This window comes from Suillus discolor (genome assembly GCF_016758755.1).
Source record: "Suillus discolor strain FC423 chromosome Unknown F5147scaffold_132, whole genome shotgun sequence".
Lineage (NCBI taxonomy): Eukaryota > Fungi > Basidiomycota > Agaricomycetes > Boletales > Suillaceae > Suillus > Suillus discolor.
Genome location: NW_024541379.1, coordinates 61,298 through 76,219, shown reverse-complemented (window position 1 = coordinate 76,219; position 14,922 = coordinate 61,298). Strand labels below are relative to the sequence as shown.

Sequence of the window (14,922 nt, the reverse complement as noted above, 5' to 3'; positions counted from 1 at the left end):
AATGGTCTCAAGATCACAACTCAAAATTTGAAGTTAACAAATTCGCCCTAATAGATTTCACCCGCAGCAAAACCTGTCACCACCCTCCACTAGTTATACAAAACACCACAATCAACCCCACTGAGCATCACCGCTTCCTCGGCCTGCTCATTGATCAGGAACTAACGTGGAAATATCACACAGGTCACACAATCGCTAAGGGAGTTGAATATGTCCTCCAACTTCGCCGTCTTGCCAAGCCCACCAACGGAGTATCAGCCAATCTCATGTGTAAGTTATACACTACGGTAGCCATCCCCAAGTACACCTACGGAGCGGATATATGGTTCCGTCCAACCTTCAACTCGTATACAGGCTCGCCTCGGAAAGGATCTATGGGAGTGGCCCGAAAACTAGCTAAGGTACAACGTATCGCGACACTGAGCATCACAGGAGCAATGAGATCAACAGCTACTGACACCCTAGATGCACACTGGAACCTCCCCCCCATCCCCCTTCTCCTCCAGAGAATATGTCACCGTTCCGCTCTCCGCCTAGCTACGCTACCAGACCGCCACCCTCTACAACCCCTCCTGAAGCACATAGTCTGACACCGGAACATACGAAGGCACCGCACGTCGCTACACGAACTCCTAGCTACATTCCAAATCCTCCCAAGTGAAACGGAAACGTTAGACCCTATCCTACGCCTAAATGCCAGTCAAAGAAACGTCGTCAAAAATCATATCACACTGAAAGCGAAGGAAGCCATCAAAGAACAGCAAGAACTCAAGGATATGATACAAATTTTTACTGACGGCTCTTGTTACAGGCATCCGTAACACCTACAGGAGCCCCTGCTCTGCCTACACCTGCCCCTGCTCTGCTAGACTCCCCGCGCGGCGGTGTGCCGCCTGCACCTAGAAAGACAGCGGTCTGGACCGCTATGACCCCGCCCCTGGCGCTATGACCCGCCCCTGGCCTAGACGGCCTTGTACCTGATCCATGGAGGCTGTACGCCTCATGGTCACCCTAGATCAGCGCATGCATACCGCATGTCGCTTCATGAAGATCCGGAGCGCTCTTGGCGCTTCCTGTACCTACGTGCAGTTGCACTTGGCGCTGCATGCTTGATCAGAGGTTAAGCCTCATGTACCCTATCTGACCTCATGTCTTGTTATCATAGATCCTAGATATACTATTGATTACAGACTGAGCTAGAATACTTGTAGTACTTCCCTATAAGTAGACACAGATTATTGTACTTAGACTTTACTTTAATCTACTAGGTTCATCCCCAGAACTTGCTCATCTAAGCCTTACCAGCTTCCTTGTGTGAGACCACACTTCTAAGTCGCCCCCTTACGACTTAGCACGTATCCGCTAGCCCTGTATCTCGACGAGCGCCGTCTTACCGAGATCACCGGAGGAACCCTTGACATTCCGTCAAGCCAAGAACCACCCTCAGCTTCAGTAGACTCACTCGAGTCGTCGCTGAGAAGACCTATCCTAGTTTGCACACGCCGACCGACGGTCAGCGTAACAGCTCTGGACATAACGGAGGCATAGGAGCGGCAGCGGTTCTACTGCGGGAAGGGCAAGCACCCCGCACACTAAAGTATCACCTAGGATCAAACAAAGTACACACCGTATACGAAGCAGAAGTGGTTGGACTCACACTAGCTGCCAAACTCCTAGCGACAGAACGCAATGTCACCTATCCGGCATCCATCTTCATAGATAATCGTGCAGCCATCCAATCCGGTGAGAGTCATATTGCGAAATCAGGCGGATACTTAGTAGAACATTTCCGCAGACTAACAAGAGAGCTCGCGCTATGCAGAGAGCATCACGGAAGCGACTTCGATCTAACAATCTGTTGGATACCAGGACATAAAGGAGTGATAGGTAATGAACTCGCTGACGCAGCAGCAAAAGAGGCAGCAAAGGGCCCCAATGAATCAAGCGCCAAACACAGACTCCCAAAGTTCCTTCAAGATGGTCTGTTGCTGGACAGTATATCCGCCCTGAAACAGTGGCATGAGGACACCCTACAGAAACGCTGGAGCAACATATGGAAAAACTCACCCAGATACGCCAGAACCAACGCGATCGACCACACCATGCCATCCAAGAACTTTCTCCGCCTCATAGCCCTCAGTCCACGTCGACAGACCAGCATATACACTCAACTCCGCACCCGCCATGTACCCCTCAACTACCATCTACACCATCTCGGAAAGAGCGCAACCCCACACTGTCCCATATGCCCCGGTACAAACGAAACCATCCACCACTACCTACTTGATTGCCCCCAATACGTCCGCGAACATCATATACTCTCTAATGTCCTACGTCATCGAGCCTCCTCCATCTCCTTTCTCCTAGCATCAGAAGAAGCAACTAAACCACTTATGCATTTCATCAACAGTACAGGACGCTTCAAAGCGACATTCAGTGAGATCCCGCTCATATAAAAAGCTCACTCTTTCACATATAGCCTATATACTACAGAATAATACGCCCGCGACCCACAACCCAATCAAACCCAACCTACAAAACGCAAAAACTAATTCAAAACTAAATTCAAACTAATCCAAACTAATTCAAAACCACTCCGCACACCAAGGAAACGCTGCTTGCAGGACAAACAGCACTGGAGGACCGGAAGTAGCAGGCTAGAACGAGGACAAAGATGAATGAAGGCCCGAGCACGAGACAAGACGAAGAAGCAAAGACATCACACCAGAAACACAGCGAAAAACGCCAAACGGCACTCCTACTCACCTTACCTAGTTCTCACCCACCCATACTTTACCCCAACAGCCGTTCCCTTGTATGAAGTTGGCAGTCGGCCTTGGCCTGACTACACGCCAATGGAGTACGTGTCAAAGACCCCAGAACACATACAGTACATATACACTTATGATAGCTAGCCGGGAGTAAGCCCCCCGCACTCGAATAGGGCTATGTCCGACATAGGGTCTATGACCCCAAAGGACAATAACAATGATTTTAAGAAAAAAAAAAAAAAGGTCCGGTATCCTTGTCTCTGCTGCACTTCGGGTCATGCACCCAGATCTATATCGGGCTGGAATCAAAACTCAAGTCCAGCTCGGTGAATGGGCGACCCAGTATCAGTTAGAAGACATGTGCCATCATCTCAAACATTGGGCATCTGTCTTCAATGTAGTGTCAGTCATTTGCAATCGCCGGTCACCACCTCATAGAGATCCGAAATGTCGACCGGAGGCATTTGATATTATGACAACCGCAGGTGTTTATCATCCAGTCATAATGGATTTCATGAATCTCGGCATCAAGTTTCTATATGACTCCGGGTCAATGTTGGCCTCATCATGTTGCCTTGTCAGACATCACATGCATGTTCAACAGGGTAGCTGGATTGTCACTGCGTGGTACATGCGAGATAGTATCCATAATTTTGTTGGAACTCCAAGGACAGACTATGCAAAATATGGCAATGTACAACGCAGTGACCCGGTTGAGAAGAAAGATGTTTAGACAAGTGATGATTCATATTTTAGTCTACTCTGATTGATATTCACTTGTGCAATGTTTTTAGCATATGATAGTGGATGTGCCGGACGACAGGCTTGTGAGATGACAGATACACCAGATTATCGCCTACCGGATTGTATATTTGCCTGTACCGGATCATAGGGCAGTGAGATTATTGATGCACCTGCCGGATGATAATCTGACCGGATCTCTGGTGTATATTATTCGTCCGGCTCGGTCGTTTCCATTTTACACCGGATTCGCTATTCGAGTAGATTCCTGTACCAGTCTATACTATATACCCCCAGCCCATCCATTTACCTTGGGTACACACATCCGGCCAGCCCACTCGTCTCCATCGTAAACAGGATTTGGTATTCATAATGTCATGTATCCTAGTAGATTCCTATATCACTATTTATAATGTATGCTCTCGGCCCATTCGTATGTCTCAGGTACACAAATTCACTCAGCCCACTCATATGGTCGGCCCATCCGTTTACCTTGGGTACACACATCCGGCCGGCCCACTCGTCTCCAATGTAAACAGGAATTAGCATTGATAATATCCTATATACTAATACATTCCTATACCACTGTCTATATAATGTACCCTCAGCCCATCCGTGTGTCTTGGGTACACACATTCACCCGGCCCACTCGTATATCATGGTACAATTATGTTCATGGGCCCACATGGGATGGCCCGTTCCCAACGGTACATTGTCACACTTGGCTGTCCGTCTGAGACGGGTGAATGTTGCTGTATTATGTGGTTCTCAGCTTGACTGTCCCTCGTAGTTGCTGAAATAATATTTTTAGCGCTACTTGCAAATGATTCAGTTGTAATCATGCCGAGCGTACGGTTTTGTTCCATATCGATCCTATATTTGCTATTGAGCTTGAATTTAAAGTTGTTCCCTATCGTCGTGATTGCAGAGTGGACGCTTCAGCAACAGCATAGCACAAGCTTCCGAGACCTAGTGTGCGCCACAAGTAGCATAGAGCAATGATGACGCGATGAGGTTTGCTGCTCTAGTGCTCTTGGGATGCCCAAAATTTGTCTTCCACAAACGTATCTCATCCAACACAAGTAACAACATGATTCTTCGATAGATACAACGTCGATTACTAGCATTGTTATATTGACACCAAGAAGTCGAACTAGGAACGACTAATACATAAAAATTAGTATTGCTAGCCTCGATCTAGCCATCGTTCCGACCCAAACATCTTCTCATTTGTGCGCTAGTTTTATCTCACGAAAGTAAAACAATGTTGTTGGCCAATAATTAATCAACTTTGATGGCGATCCTTTAATACTACTACAGTTAGATATAACGGGAAGTGCAAAAAACTTGAAAAAAGATACGTGAACTAGAAGAATTCTACAGATCGTGGCGTCATATGTTTCTAACCTGAATCACTCAGTACTACTATGAGTCCTGCAGTGAGCCAATGGGCACATAGATTGAATAACAAAACTTACCAATCAGGCGATCTCTTCGAAATCTTCGTCTGTCAACCGTCGAGCGCTCAACATTTTCCCGATGTGGGTGGGCAAGTACCCCATTCCCTTGCGTCTGATATTAAAAAGCGCTTTCAACATAGGTATGGGCGACTGTTCGAAAAGGTCGGGTTGATTCGCAGCAGGAGAAGATCGATCCTCTGGTCTAATGAATCCATCGCTTTGAACTTTAAACTCACCCTGACCCTCGATGTAGATCCCCAAGAAGCGGCACAGTCGCACATACGTGCTATAATGAGGAAAGTAGAGTTGTCCAGCAAAGGTATTAAGCTGCAGTATGAGAGCCTCAGGTGGCATCCACTGCACGGGGAGTGATGGTATACTGTAAAGGCGCAAATCATCGCATGGTTTCATCATTCTGATGACGCGTGGTGTATAAAGATGCAAGTGAACTTGCGTACTTGCTCGGATGTCTGGTAGTAAATCGTTAACCTCGAAGGGGCTGATGATGGCTAGCACTGGCACGCCCGACGCTGTGCTTGAAAGGATCCAATTGACTGGGCGAATATAATTGTCTGTTTTGTCTGAGAAGCCATGCATGACTGTAGCAAAATCCCTCGAGGCAAGCACGTGATGGGTCCATGGCTGACTTTTCGGGATGGCAACCGAAGTTGTGGTGAGAATGTCGAAAATTGGAGTGAACACGCCAGAACCTTCACGAATGCAGCCTGTTTGAATGAAAGACCGGACATCCTCATGAACTACGTGTTTTGCAGGCTTTTCCAGCAGCGGTCTCTCAACCTCGCGCTCAAGCTCGACTTCATTCACCACTTCTCTCACCTGCTCTTCATCCAGGCGGGTGTCGGGCAAGATGCTGAATCCCAGCTTATGGAATCTCTCCAAAATATCTTCGTCTACCAATGTCCGGGAAGCAGAATAGCCGACAGGAACTGTGGCGTACAGCTCTTCCAAATGCCTAGCCTCTGGCTGAAGCCACGAGGAGGCGAATGCAGCGGGAGTAACATTGCCAGACAAGAATGAAGACCACGAACGGTTGCGAGATCTGTAATCCATTCCATGTTGGATCCATTGTGGAGTATGATGTTGAATGTCTGAGCACGTTTCAGTCATTGCCCACACGAGGATGTCCGACACATGGATGTCCTCAGTGTCGCCTTTGTTGTTCACGGCCCGGATGTTGCGGTCTACTTCTGGAGGTGCAAAAAACATGACTGAGTGGCCGCAGCCGAGCTTTCTCATGCGCATGCAACCTGTTAATGTGTTACTGAGTGCTATATATGAATATGCATCGCATCCTGACCTTGAACAAGGCGGTCCTTAGTGACCTTTGGACCTAATGTGACAGCTGCGCGAAATCCCTGGGGAAAACTGATGTCCGTTCCTCGAGTGTGTGCATCATCCAGGTACAAGACACACTTATCCAGTCGTTGAGCATAGCAAGACACGATAAATGGCTCTACGAGTTGATCCCGAGTGCGCACCACAAGCTCGTCGTGCTCGTTAAAATAAATTGCTGCTTGAGCATCCTGGTTGATTTCTAGCCACATCTCCGCCACTTCGTCATTCTGCAATTCAAGCACTCGTGCACCCACATCGAGCAAGACCCGTATCTCCGGCTTCTGCTTTGCGATGACCCTAAGGAGTTCCAGAGCGCCTTCACCGGCTGCATGCGAATCGTAATGATCATTCTCGTGCTGTAAAAGGTACATGAGAACTGTGGCGTTCGTACCACGCTGGTGGGATAGTGCACGTTGTGATATGGAAGTGGGAAGCAAGTAACGCAAATCATTTGTTCCGCTGAAGCCAGTGGTGGGCAACCTAGAAGACTTTTGCTCTGCGAGGTCCCATGCAGAACAAGATAGCTTGTGAGGAAATCCCTTCGCTTCTTTTGGAAAGACGACATGAGCCAAGAAGAAGTCTACAACAGCTTTGTTATGTGCGAAGTGATGCATCAAACAGGCAGTGAACTGCTCAGTAGACTCCACTGTGTTGATCCCACTGAGGTATCGCAGGTTTTCTGGAAGAGGCAATCCTTTGATCCACGTCTCGTACTCCAGTGTGGGATTGTCTTGCTTCTGCAGCTGGCGGAAGCAGGTGGCTAACTGCTCCTTAGTAAGCCCTGCGTAGTAGTACGAAAGACATGTAAGGGCGATTGAGATGTCTGGATGTCCAAATTCTGCCTTGGAAGAGGGAACATCTTTGGCTCGGTATGGCACAGCGAGCAAAGTGCGTTGAGGATCTAGACCGTAATCTATACGCCATTGCCGCTCCTTCAACACGGATATCAATATACCGAGAGCGAGGAGACCTCGAATAAGTAGTAGTCCGTTCCACAGACTAGACCCAGTGCAATAACTTCGGACTTGATCAAGGTACTGCACGTCAATAGCGGGAACAGTAACACACTTGCGGATGGTGTCTTTTATATGAGAAGGCACATGTCCGAGAGCAAGATTGGGAAGTTCTCCGTTAAGGACATCGTTAGCAAGCAGCTGAACCAACTTTTCACCTGCACGAACGTCCAGGACTCTGAAACGTGAAAATCTTCCGACAGCACCTGGGACTGGCCTGAACTCTACTCCAAGAGGAAATTCTTGGTGCAGGTGGTAAGCGTGTTTTGCTACAAGAGTCATCACTTGTTGTGTTATGGCCCATCGGTCTGGATGTCCTTCCAAGTGCTGTTGGGGACCCATAGCATAGACGAGTTGAAAACGAACGCGCAGCAGTTCGTCACTTTCATCAAGTATGTCGCGAGTGTAAGTATCAAGCCACCGTTGACTGTCCAACAGGGACGCGGTAGGCCCAGTCAGTGAGCCCTGTCCACCTGCATTTGCGGGGGGAAGCTGCTGCGCCACAGTCATCAACTTGAAAGAGAGAATGTGATCTGGTTGGGCAACAAGGATACCACCAACACGTTTGCACTCGTCGAATAGTGACTGGATGGTTTCTGCATGTCCAGGGCTAACTGAAGAAGACCGCGAGAATGGCAAGTAGAAAATTCGCCTATTCGTAAGGCCACTGAGCCGTTCCACGAGTAGCTGAAACATTTGCACTGCCAAAGGCTTGGGCACGATAACGCGGACCAACTTTTCGCCATTTGCTAGTGCAGCACAACAGATAGGTACGATCACAGAAGATTTTCCTTCCCCCATGTGAAGCTGCAGAGCGGTATTGTCTTCAGATTTTGGGCGTATCATCTCAGTTGCCACATCGGCTTGCATGGGACGGATAAGGAATCGGTTGTCTGCCTAGTATCGTTAGTAATCGAGAATTTTGATTATCAACGAGCATCGAATACCTGAATCAGAAGCCAGTCCAGATATCCCTGTGTACGATCTACCTTTTGGTAGCCATTGTTTACCAGCTCTTTAACAAGCTCTTCGTGGTCTCCACCATCCACCAGTCTCAAAAGTCGTTTTGATCGTTGTAACCGAAGAAGAATGTGAGCAAATTTGGTCAAAGCGGTTTTCCACGAGTCGCAAAGATGTGTCCTTGACATGGAGGCGAGAAGCTGGAGTAGAAATGAAATGGTAATGCGCGGCCATTGCCCGGAGTTGAACAAACTCCACTCCACCACGCCTGAGGGAGCTAGACATTCTTCCAAGTCGTGAAAAGTGGTGCTGTAGAGTTCATTACAACGTGTATGATGGAGTTGCAACATGTCGACTAGCGTTGGCATTGAGTTCGGGGGGAATGATGATTGTTGGTTATCTAGATGGATTCTGCTGTCTTGTAGATCTTTAGCATACTGGCGACCAAATTTATCAGATTGAGATCGCGAGAAGGTTGAGATGACATGGTCCAGTGCGGTCAAATGGAGCCCGCTCCCAGAAGAATTTCCAATCAGTGGGAAAGAGCTTTCAAGTTGTGCGAGTGGATCCGAATCGTCCGATAGTAATGTGACAACAGGAGCAGGCTTTTTGAACAAGTCTTCAGTAAGGACAACGGTGATTACCGATACAACAACCGAATTGCTCGGAGCGAACGTGTATGGTTGCTTCAAGTTGACGGATGGTAAGGGGATTCGTCTCACTTCGTCAAGCACATCCTGCACTTGATCCAAATATATCTTCAGGCAATGATTGCGATAGCAGTTTGAATACAGTGTCTCAAGGTAAGCTGCGAGGCTAGACTTGTCATATCGAGCGCCGCTAAGACACTCCAGTGCACGGCTAGGGACGGAATAGCAAGGCCAAAGACCTAGAAGGACATTGATCGCCTCTTTCTGCTCACAAAGACATTGTGATTGGAAGAGTTCTTCTCGCCGAGCATCAAAATCACGAGATAACTCGTCCGAGTGACGAGACAAGGATGCCTCGGGGCTATTTTGGAAGGTGGAATATAAGGGAATGCGATGGCAGAGATTATGTTCTAGGGATTTGATTCCGAAGGAAAGGTCATATAGATCGTATTTAGGGGAGGAGATGGAGCGGAATTTGGGATTAACGGCGAATGCAAACATAGTTGCTGTGAGCGCCACATTCTCTGGGGAGGAGTAGGCCATGGCTGATAGTGTGAAAGCGAGCTGAAATGTACGAGTTTCCCGATTGGCGTGGCGGCAAAGTTCGTAGAAAGATATCCATTTCTTGGACAACTCAGGGTTCAACCATCCTTCATCGTATCGAAGAGATATATTGTGCATCTCCCCAGACACTTTGTTCCACTGAGCGAAAACATCATAGAGCGATTGACAAGGTTCCAAAGTGATACTCCAGTCGCGCACCATACACGCGCAATCGTAAGACCTTTGTTCGTCGATTGAGCGGTAGACCATGTCCCTTGCAGGATATTCACTACTCGATGATTTGATGGGATAGAAGGAATGGACGAAGTCACGGGAGTAAAGGACAATGGACCGCTGAGAGCCACGTTCCAGGAGGGACCTCTCCTGTGCTGGAAAGTTCGGACCGATCGAAACCTCCTGGAGCACCCGCAGTTTTTGTGCATACTGGACTATATTTCTGACAGCATGGTAAAATGCGCAGCTTTGAATATAAGACGACAAGCCATCCTGCCAATGAACGTTCTGCATGCACATCTCCTGAGTACGATGCCACGTTCGACGGACGGTCAAGGAGCCTAGTTGAGCTAGAAGGTCACAGTCGAACTGGTTGAGCTTCATGAAGGAATAACATGCAGCGGATTGCAGTAAATACATAGCTTCTTCCACACCCGTACGCTTAGTCAACGGGTCTGCAACATGGGCACTACACACAGCGTGCAGGTACACCTTGTACAGTTTATTTGTGAAATCAATGTTTCCCGCCAGGCGACAGAGTTCCGTGTCAACGGTATAACAATGATAGGGACGGCGAACAGTATCAGAAGAAGTATGAATGGTGACCTGGACATGGTGGCCTTCAGGCTTTACTTTGACGATGCCTTGTGGGATGATGACACGACGATTGCTGTAAGTCCGTTGATCTTTGGGGCGTAAAACGAGCTGGTTAACGAGTCCAAGCATTGTGCCAGTGGACTGATTTTCGTCAACAACCATGCCTCTCTGGTCGTGCGAATGCAGGTCTCCATCTCTGTTAAAGAAAGAGAGACCAAACCGAGGGAGTTCGACCTTGACTACAGTCTGGCCTGCTTCCACACTGCGAGTGACAACCAGATATTGAAGGTCTTCGAGTGGGCCCAGTGTCTTCGCTATCATGTGAAAGGTGGGACTATGGATGTCAAAAAGAGTTGATTGACCCCGTTGCACGACTGACTGGCCGCCTTTCATAAATCGCAATACCCAGTTTTTGTCGGACGGCTCCCACATTCTCTTCTTCGGACGAAATTCGATCGCATGAGTCCTTAGGTTGAGCCAATGCACATGATCTTCGAGCAAGAATGCAGGGACGTCTGACTCAAGCTTATGTTGAGGTATTAGCTCAAGAAGGTCCCCGTCGTCACATTTCGATCGAATGACAACTTCCTGACTGTGCATCCCGAAAAATAACTGTAAGAACAGTTAAGTTTTGGACATCAACCTTAGACTGTGCCGCCTTACTTGAAAGCCGTGTATGAGAGCTTTTGTCGCAAATTCGAAGCCGGGCATTTCCGCAGGGAAAACATCAAGCTCTTGCTACTCAAGTGCTATCAGATCGCTAGCGACTAATCAGCAAGATGGACACTTACATCATCGAAGAGTACACGGTAGCTAGCATGCTCTAAAAAGGACTCTGGCAACCTTCTTAAGGGCTTGCCGTCGACCAATAGGCATGCCGTCAATATATCAAGATGAATAATCTGACGCCGTGACACATCGCTGGAAGGCGCTGTTTCACATCTAAGCCATCGAGAGTTTGGAGATTCAAGTACTGTCCAGCGCGCGTGACGCCGGTATGCAGGCCAGAGATGGATCATCGCCTGATCAAGACCTTCGTCGCTAGATTCCACATGGCGTCGGAAATGAATCTCTAAGAAGTGTGATAACCGACGGTCACGTTCGAGAAGTAGTTTTGAAGCTGGGGAAAGATTATGTATATTGAGAGGCGTGTTGTCCCTCAAGATAATAGCGCAGTACACCAGAATCTCTAAATCATGTGACGATTTGAGAAGTTCACTAATATTGTCTGGGCCTACGTCGTAGGTGCTGCGACAAATTGCTGCCATGTTGCGAACATGGTCCCGGATTTCATGACGAGATTTTTCGTCTGCAGCATCTTGGAGAGCCTTGGATAGTTCTTGCACCAATTTGAAAGTTGAATCTCGGACGACACGCAGCAAGTTGTGCAATCGCTCGATGACACCGGAATCCTCTGCTGATGAGAGAAGGCGGGATGCGAGAGTAGAAATAGTTGCCATCGTTAGCCACTCGAGCCAGTTAGCTTCCACGGCAACTTTTAAGCTTTGGAGCTCGTCGATAAGGGCATGCCCGAAATCTGAAACTCGCAATTCGTCGTGCCATACCCTATACCCATCCCCTGAAAGCTCTCCCACCTCACGGCTAGCCTGAAGCAGCAGAAAGTGGACTTCTGGATCGCGAAAGGCGAGCGTACGTGCTCGGATTTCACGAAGAATGTTGAACCATTGGAGGAGCCTGCCGCTACGGAGGTTGCCGAAAGCAATGAATTCATGGAGTGTCAATTCAGCAGGACACGAAGCCTGGTTGGCCAAAACCTCATTGGAGGTGTGCTCGGTGCCCGACAGGTAATTTTGCAGTCCGTGATACGGGCCAGGTGGCAACTTGTACATGCATAGATCAGATATGTCGGTGTTTCGAAATAGATTAGACATCCAAACGCCTCTAGTTGCGTGGTAAAGGCGAAAACGCAGCCCATTCTTGACGCGTATGTCGCTTTCGGTGCATGGAAGGGATTTCAAGCGGCTCTGAGAAGACAGGAAGGACTGTGTCTCAGAGGCCAACGTAATATGCTGGTCGGTACGCTTCGAGTGATAGTTCAAAAGAGGCTTGTAATGCGTGAGCAGCATGTACTGTGTTGCGCTTTCAGTTGGTTTGGTAGCTGGGGTGCATATGTCATGAAGAAGGTGGACAGTAAAAGATCGCCACATCTTGAAAGTGGTCGGTGCACCAAGCTCAAATATCACTACCGCTGCATGGTTGCCATCATAGGGAAGTGGCCATTCATGAATTTCAATGGAAAGACGCTTCCTCTCCTCCAATTTCCTGCACTTGCGGCAACCATTATTGTCATGTCGACTTGAACCTCGCGCATCCATGTATGTGCCGCATGTGAGAGCATTGATGTCACGGGTGAGATCCTCGTACTTGGCGTTCTTCTCATGAAGATCGTCGATCCGCATGCGCAGCTCAACACCTGCATCGTGCTCGATCTTGCGCTTCAATGACTGTAATTCCTCGGATTGGCGATAGCAGCGCAGTGCGAACGTGTCTACGCCCATGCTGTTCGAGAAGACAGAGAAACCCGAGTGTGCATCACGGATGCGAGCAGCAACATACTGTTGAAGACATTTGAGACGCACCAAATCAGAGGCGTTTTGAAGGAGAAGACGATTGAAAATGGTAACAGGAACTTCTGGAGAATATTCTTTAAGGAGGGGAATTGATTTAACAGCCAACTTGTCGAGTGCAGCCCAGAGTTCGAACAATGTAAGAAGCATGATGGATTTATTTTCGGGATTGTTGGAATAGGAAAGCTGCCCTCCGACTCTGGTGGCATAACTGGTGGCACACGCTTGAATGGTCAGGCAAGCGACATCAATTTGACCAGCGTCAAGGTTGATGTTTTTATCCACCCAACCAGTGATGCCCTGCTCAATGGCACATTCGAAATCAGAAAGTGTTAAAAGAGGGTCCTTGGCATAAGCATCCGCGAAGAACTTGTCATCGGGATCAAGGAAGTCATCGATAGTGCCCCGTGGATAATGAGGAGGTTGAAAATCTGGCACTGTAGGTTGAACATAGGTACGTTGTAGGACGCCAACGATATACTCTTCGCTCGCTGGCAAAGAGAGTCTGGTGTCTATGTCTATGTCGATCTTCGAGGCATCCCAGTGAGGGAAATGTGCCTGAGCATCCTGGACGTCCTTCCAGCGCAGTTCCAGTCGATTTCTGATGCCCTCGGTCGCATTGTGAATCATCTCCACTAAAAATCCGTCCTCGACTTGAAGCTTGACCAAACGCCGACTGATTTTGGTGGACATAAAGTAGAGCAGATCGCTCGACAGATCCTCCTGTAGTGCTTTGAACACAAGGTCTGTCATGAGCGAGGCCATAAAAGCCTTGTACCCTTGTCGACCAAGAGTGGTACGCTCGAGGGATGTCTGCAACACAACCCTTATGACAAGCCAGAGGGATGATCTTCGCCACGGAAGGTTGCCCTTCGAGCATGAAACATCATCACCTATACGTTTTCGGATACGAAGGATGTCAGCTGGCTCGCCAAAGGCACGAAGGATACCAGTCAAAAGCTCGGTGATATAGCGAGGATGTGCGGTGTCTCCATGTTTGAGAACTGTAGAGCGCCCTTCGGTCATAGTTGCTGCCGAATCTAATACATCACGGTTCATATGCGCAAGAAAGTTCGACAACTCGGGAAGAAAAGTAGGGTTATCCACAGTTGAGTTTGGTACGGCGATTGCAGGTCCTGGATACGAACACAAGAGCTTCCCCTGTGCTGCCATGACAGTAGACGCCAGCGGAGAAACTTCAAAGGATTCAAATATCGTCTTTTCATCGAGCCTACGAAGCACGACAGCTGCATTTTGTGCTCGAATCAGATATGCAAGAACATCTGCAGGGAAACATTGAGATATGCATCGATTCGGGACGAACGCTATGAGCATACCTCCAGCACGCATAGATCGAATTTGCGATTCAACATCCTGTGTCAGAGAAGTAGAAGTCATCGCAACCCCAAGGTGTTCCAGCATCTTCAATAAATGACTCCAATGCTCCTGATCGCTGTCGGGTGAACGGCTCGCAAAATTGCGAGCAGAATCTAGCACCAGATCGAGGAGGGCGCGATCTCTGTCAGCAGTATAATCGTCACACTGGGGCAACTTGATAGGGCAAAATATGTGTGTGATTATGTACTGTAACACGGGAGTTTCTTCGGGCTCGGAGGTAGAAGCCGACATATCAAGGTTCGAGATACGAGATGGATATCCGCCAAGAGCTGCCTGAGGTTGGATCGAGATATTAGGATCGAGAATTTTTTGTACATCTGAATGTATGTCCGCCCCAGATCCCGTGAGCGGATCCATGTTGTTTATGATTTCATAGGCACCCGGAAGGATAGTGCTTGCTGGGTGGACGCCAACATTATCCTCCAAGGTAGACTGGGCTTCCTGTATCATAAATCGTTTAGAGTAAACATAAGAAATTTTTGGATGCAAGTACCTTCGAAGCTGGGTCTTGAGATAATCCTTGGTCCAAGCTACTGAGACTTTGATAAATAATGGAACGCTTGTCGTCGTCCTTGGAAAGATGGAGATGCGATGGCTCCTGGACATTCCTC

The 14,922-nt window shown here is 48.3% G+C and overlaps 2 protein-coding genes across 2 annotated transcripts; one reads left to right on the top strand and one right to left on the bottom strand.

Annotated features, from left to right (window-relative positions):
• Positions 1-2,988: 2,988 nt before the first annotated feature.
• Positions 2,989-3,504, top strand: F5147DRAFT_588091 (uncharacterized protein; the record flags this gene model as incomplete). The annotated part of the gene is made up of 1 exon (XM_041432060.1): positions 2,989-3,504. The coding sequence occupies one exon, from the start codon at positions 2,989-2,991 to the stop codon at positions 3,502-3,504; it is 516 nt and encodes a 171-aa protein (XP_041285214.1).
• A 1,489-nt stretch (positions 3,505-4,993) lies between these two features.
• On the bottom strand, positions 4,994-14,542 carry F5147DRAFT_588110 (uncharacterized protein; the record flags this gene model as incomplete). The annotated part of the gene is made up of 6 exons (XM_041432062.1): positions 4,994-6,240; positions 6,291-8,238; positions 8,289-10,937; positions 10,989-11,063; positions 11,117-14,196; positions 14,251-14,542. The coding sequence occupies 6 exons, from the start codon at positions 14,540-14,542 to the stop codon at positions 4,994-4,996; spliced, it is 9,291 nt and encodes a 3,096-aa protein (XP_041285213.1).
• Positions 14,543-14,922: the final 380 nt, after the last annotated feature.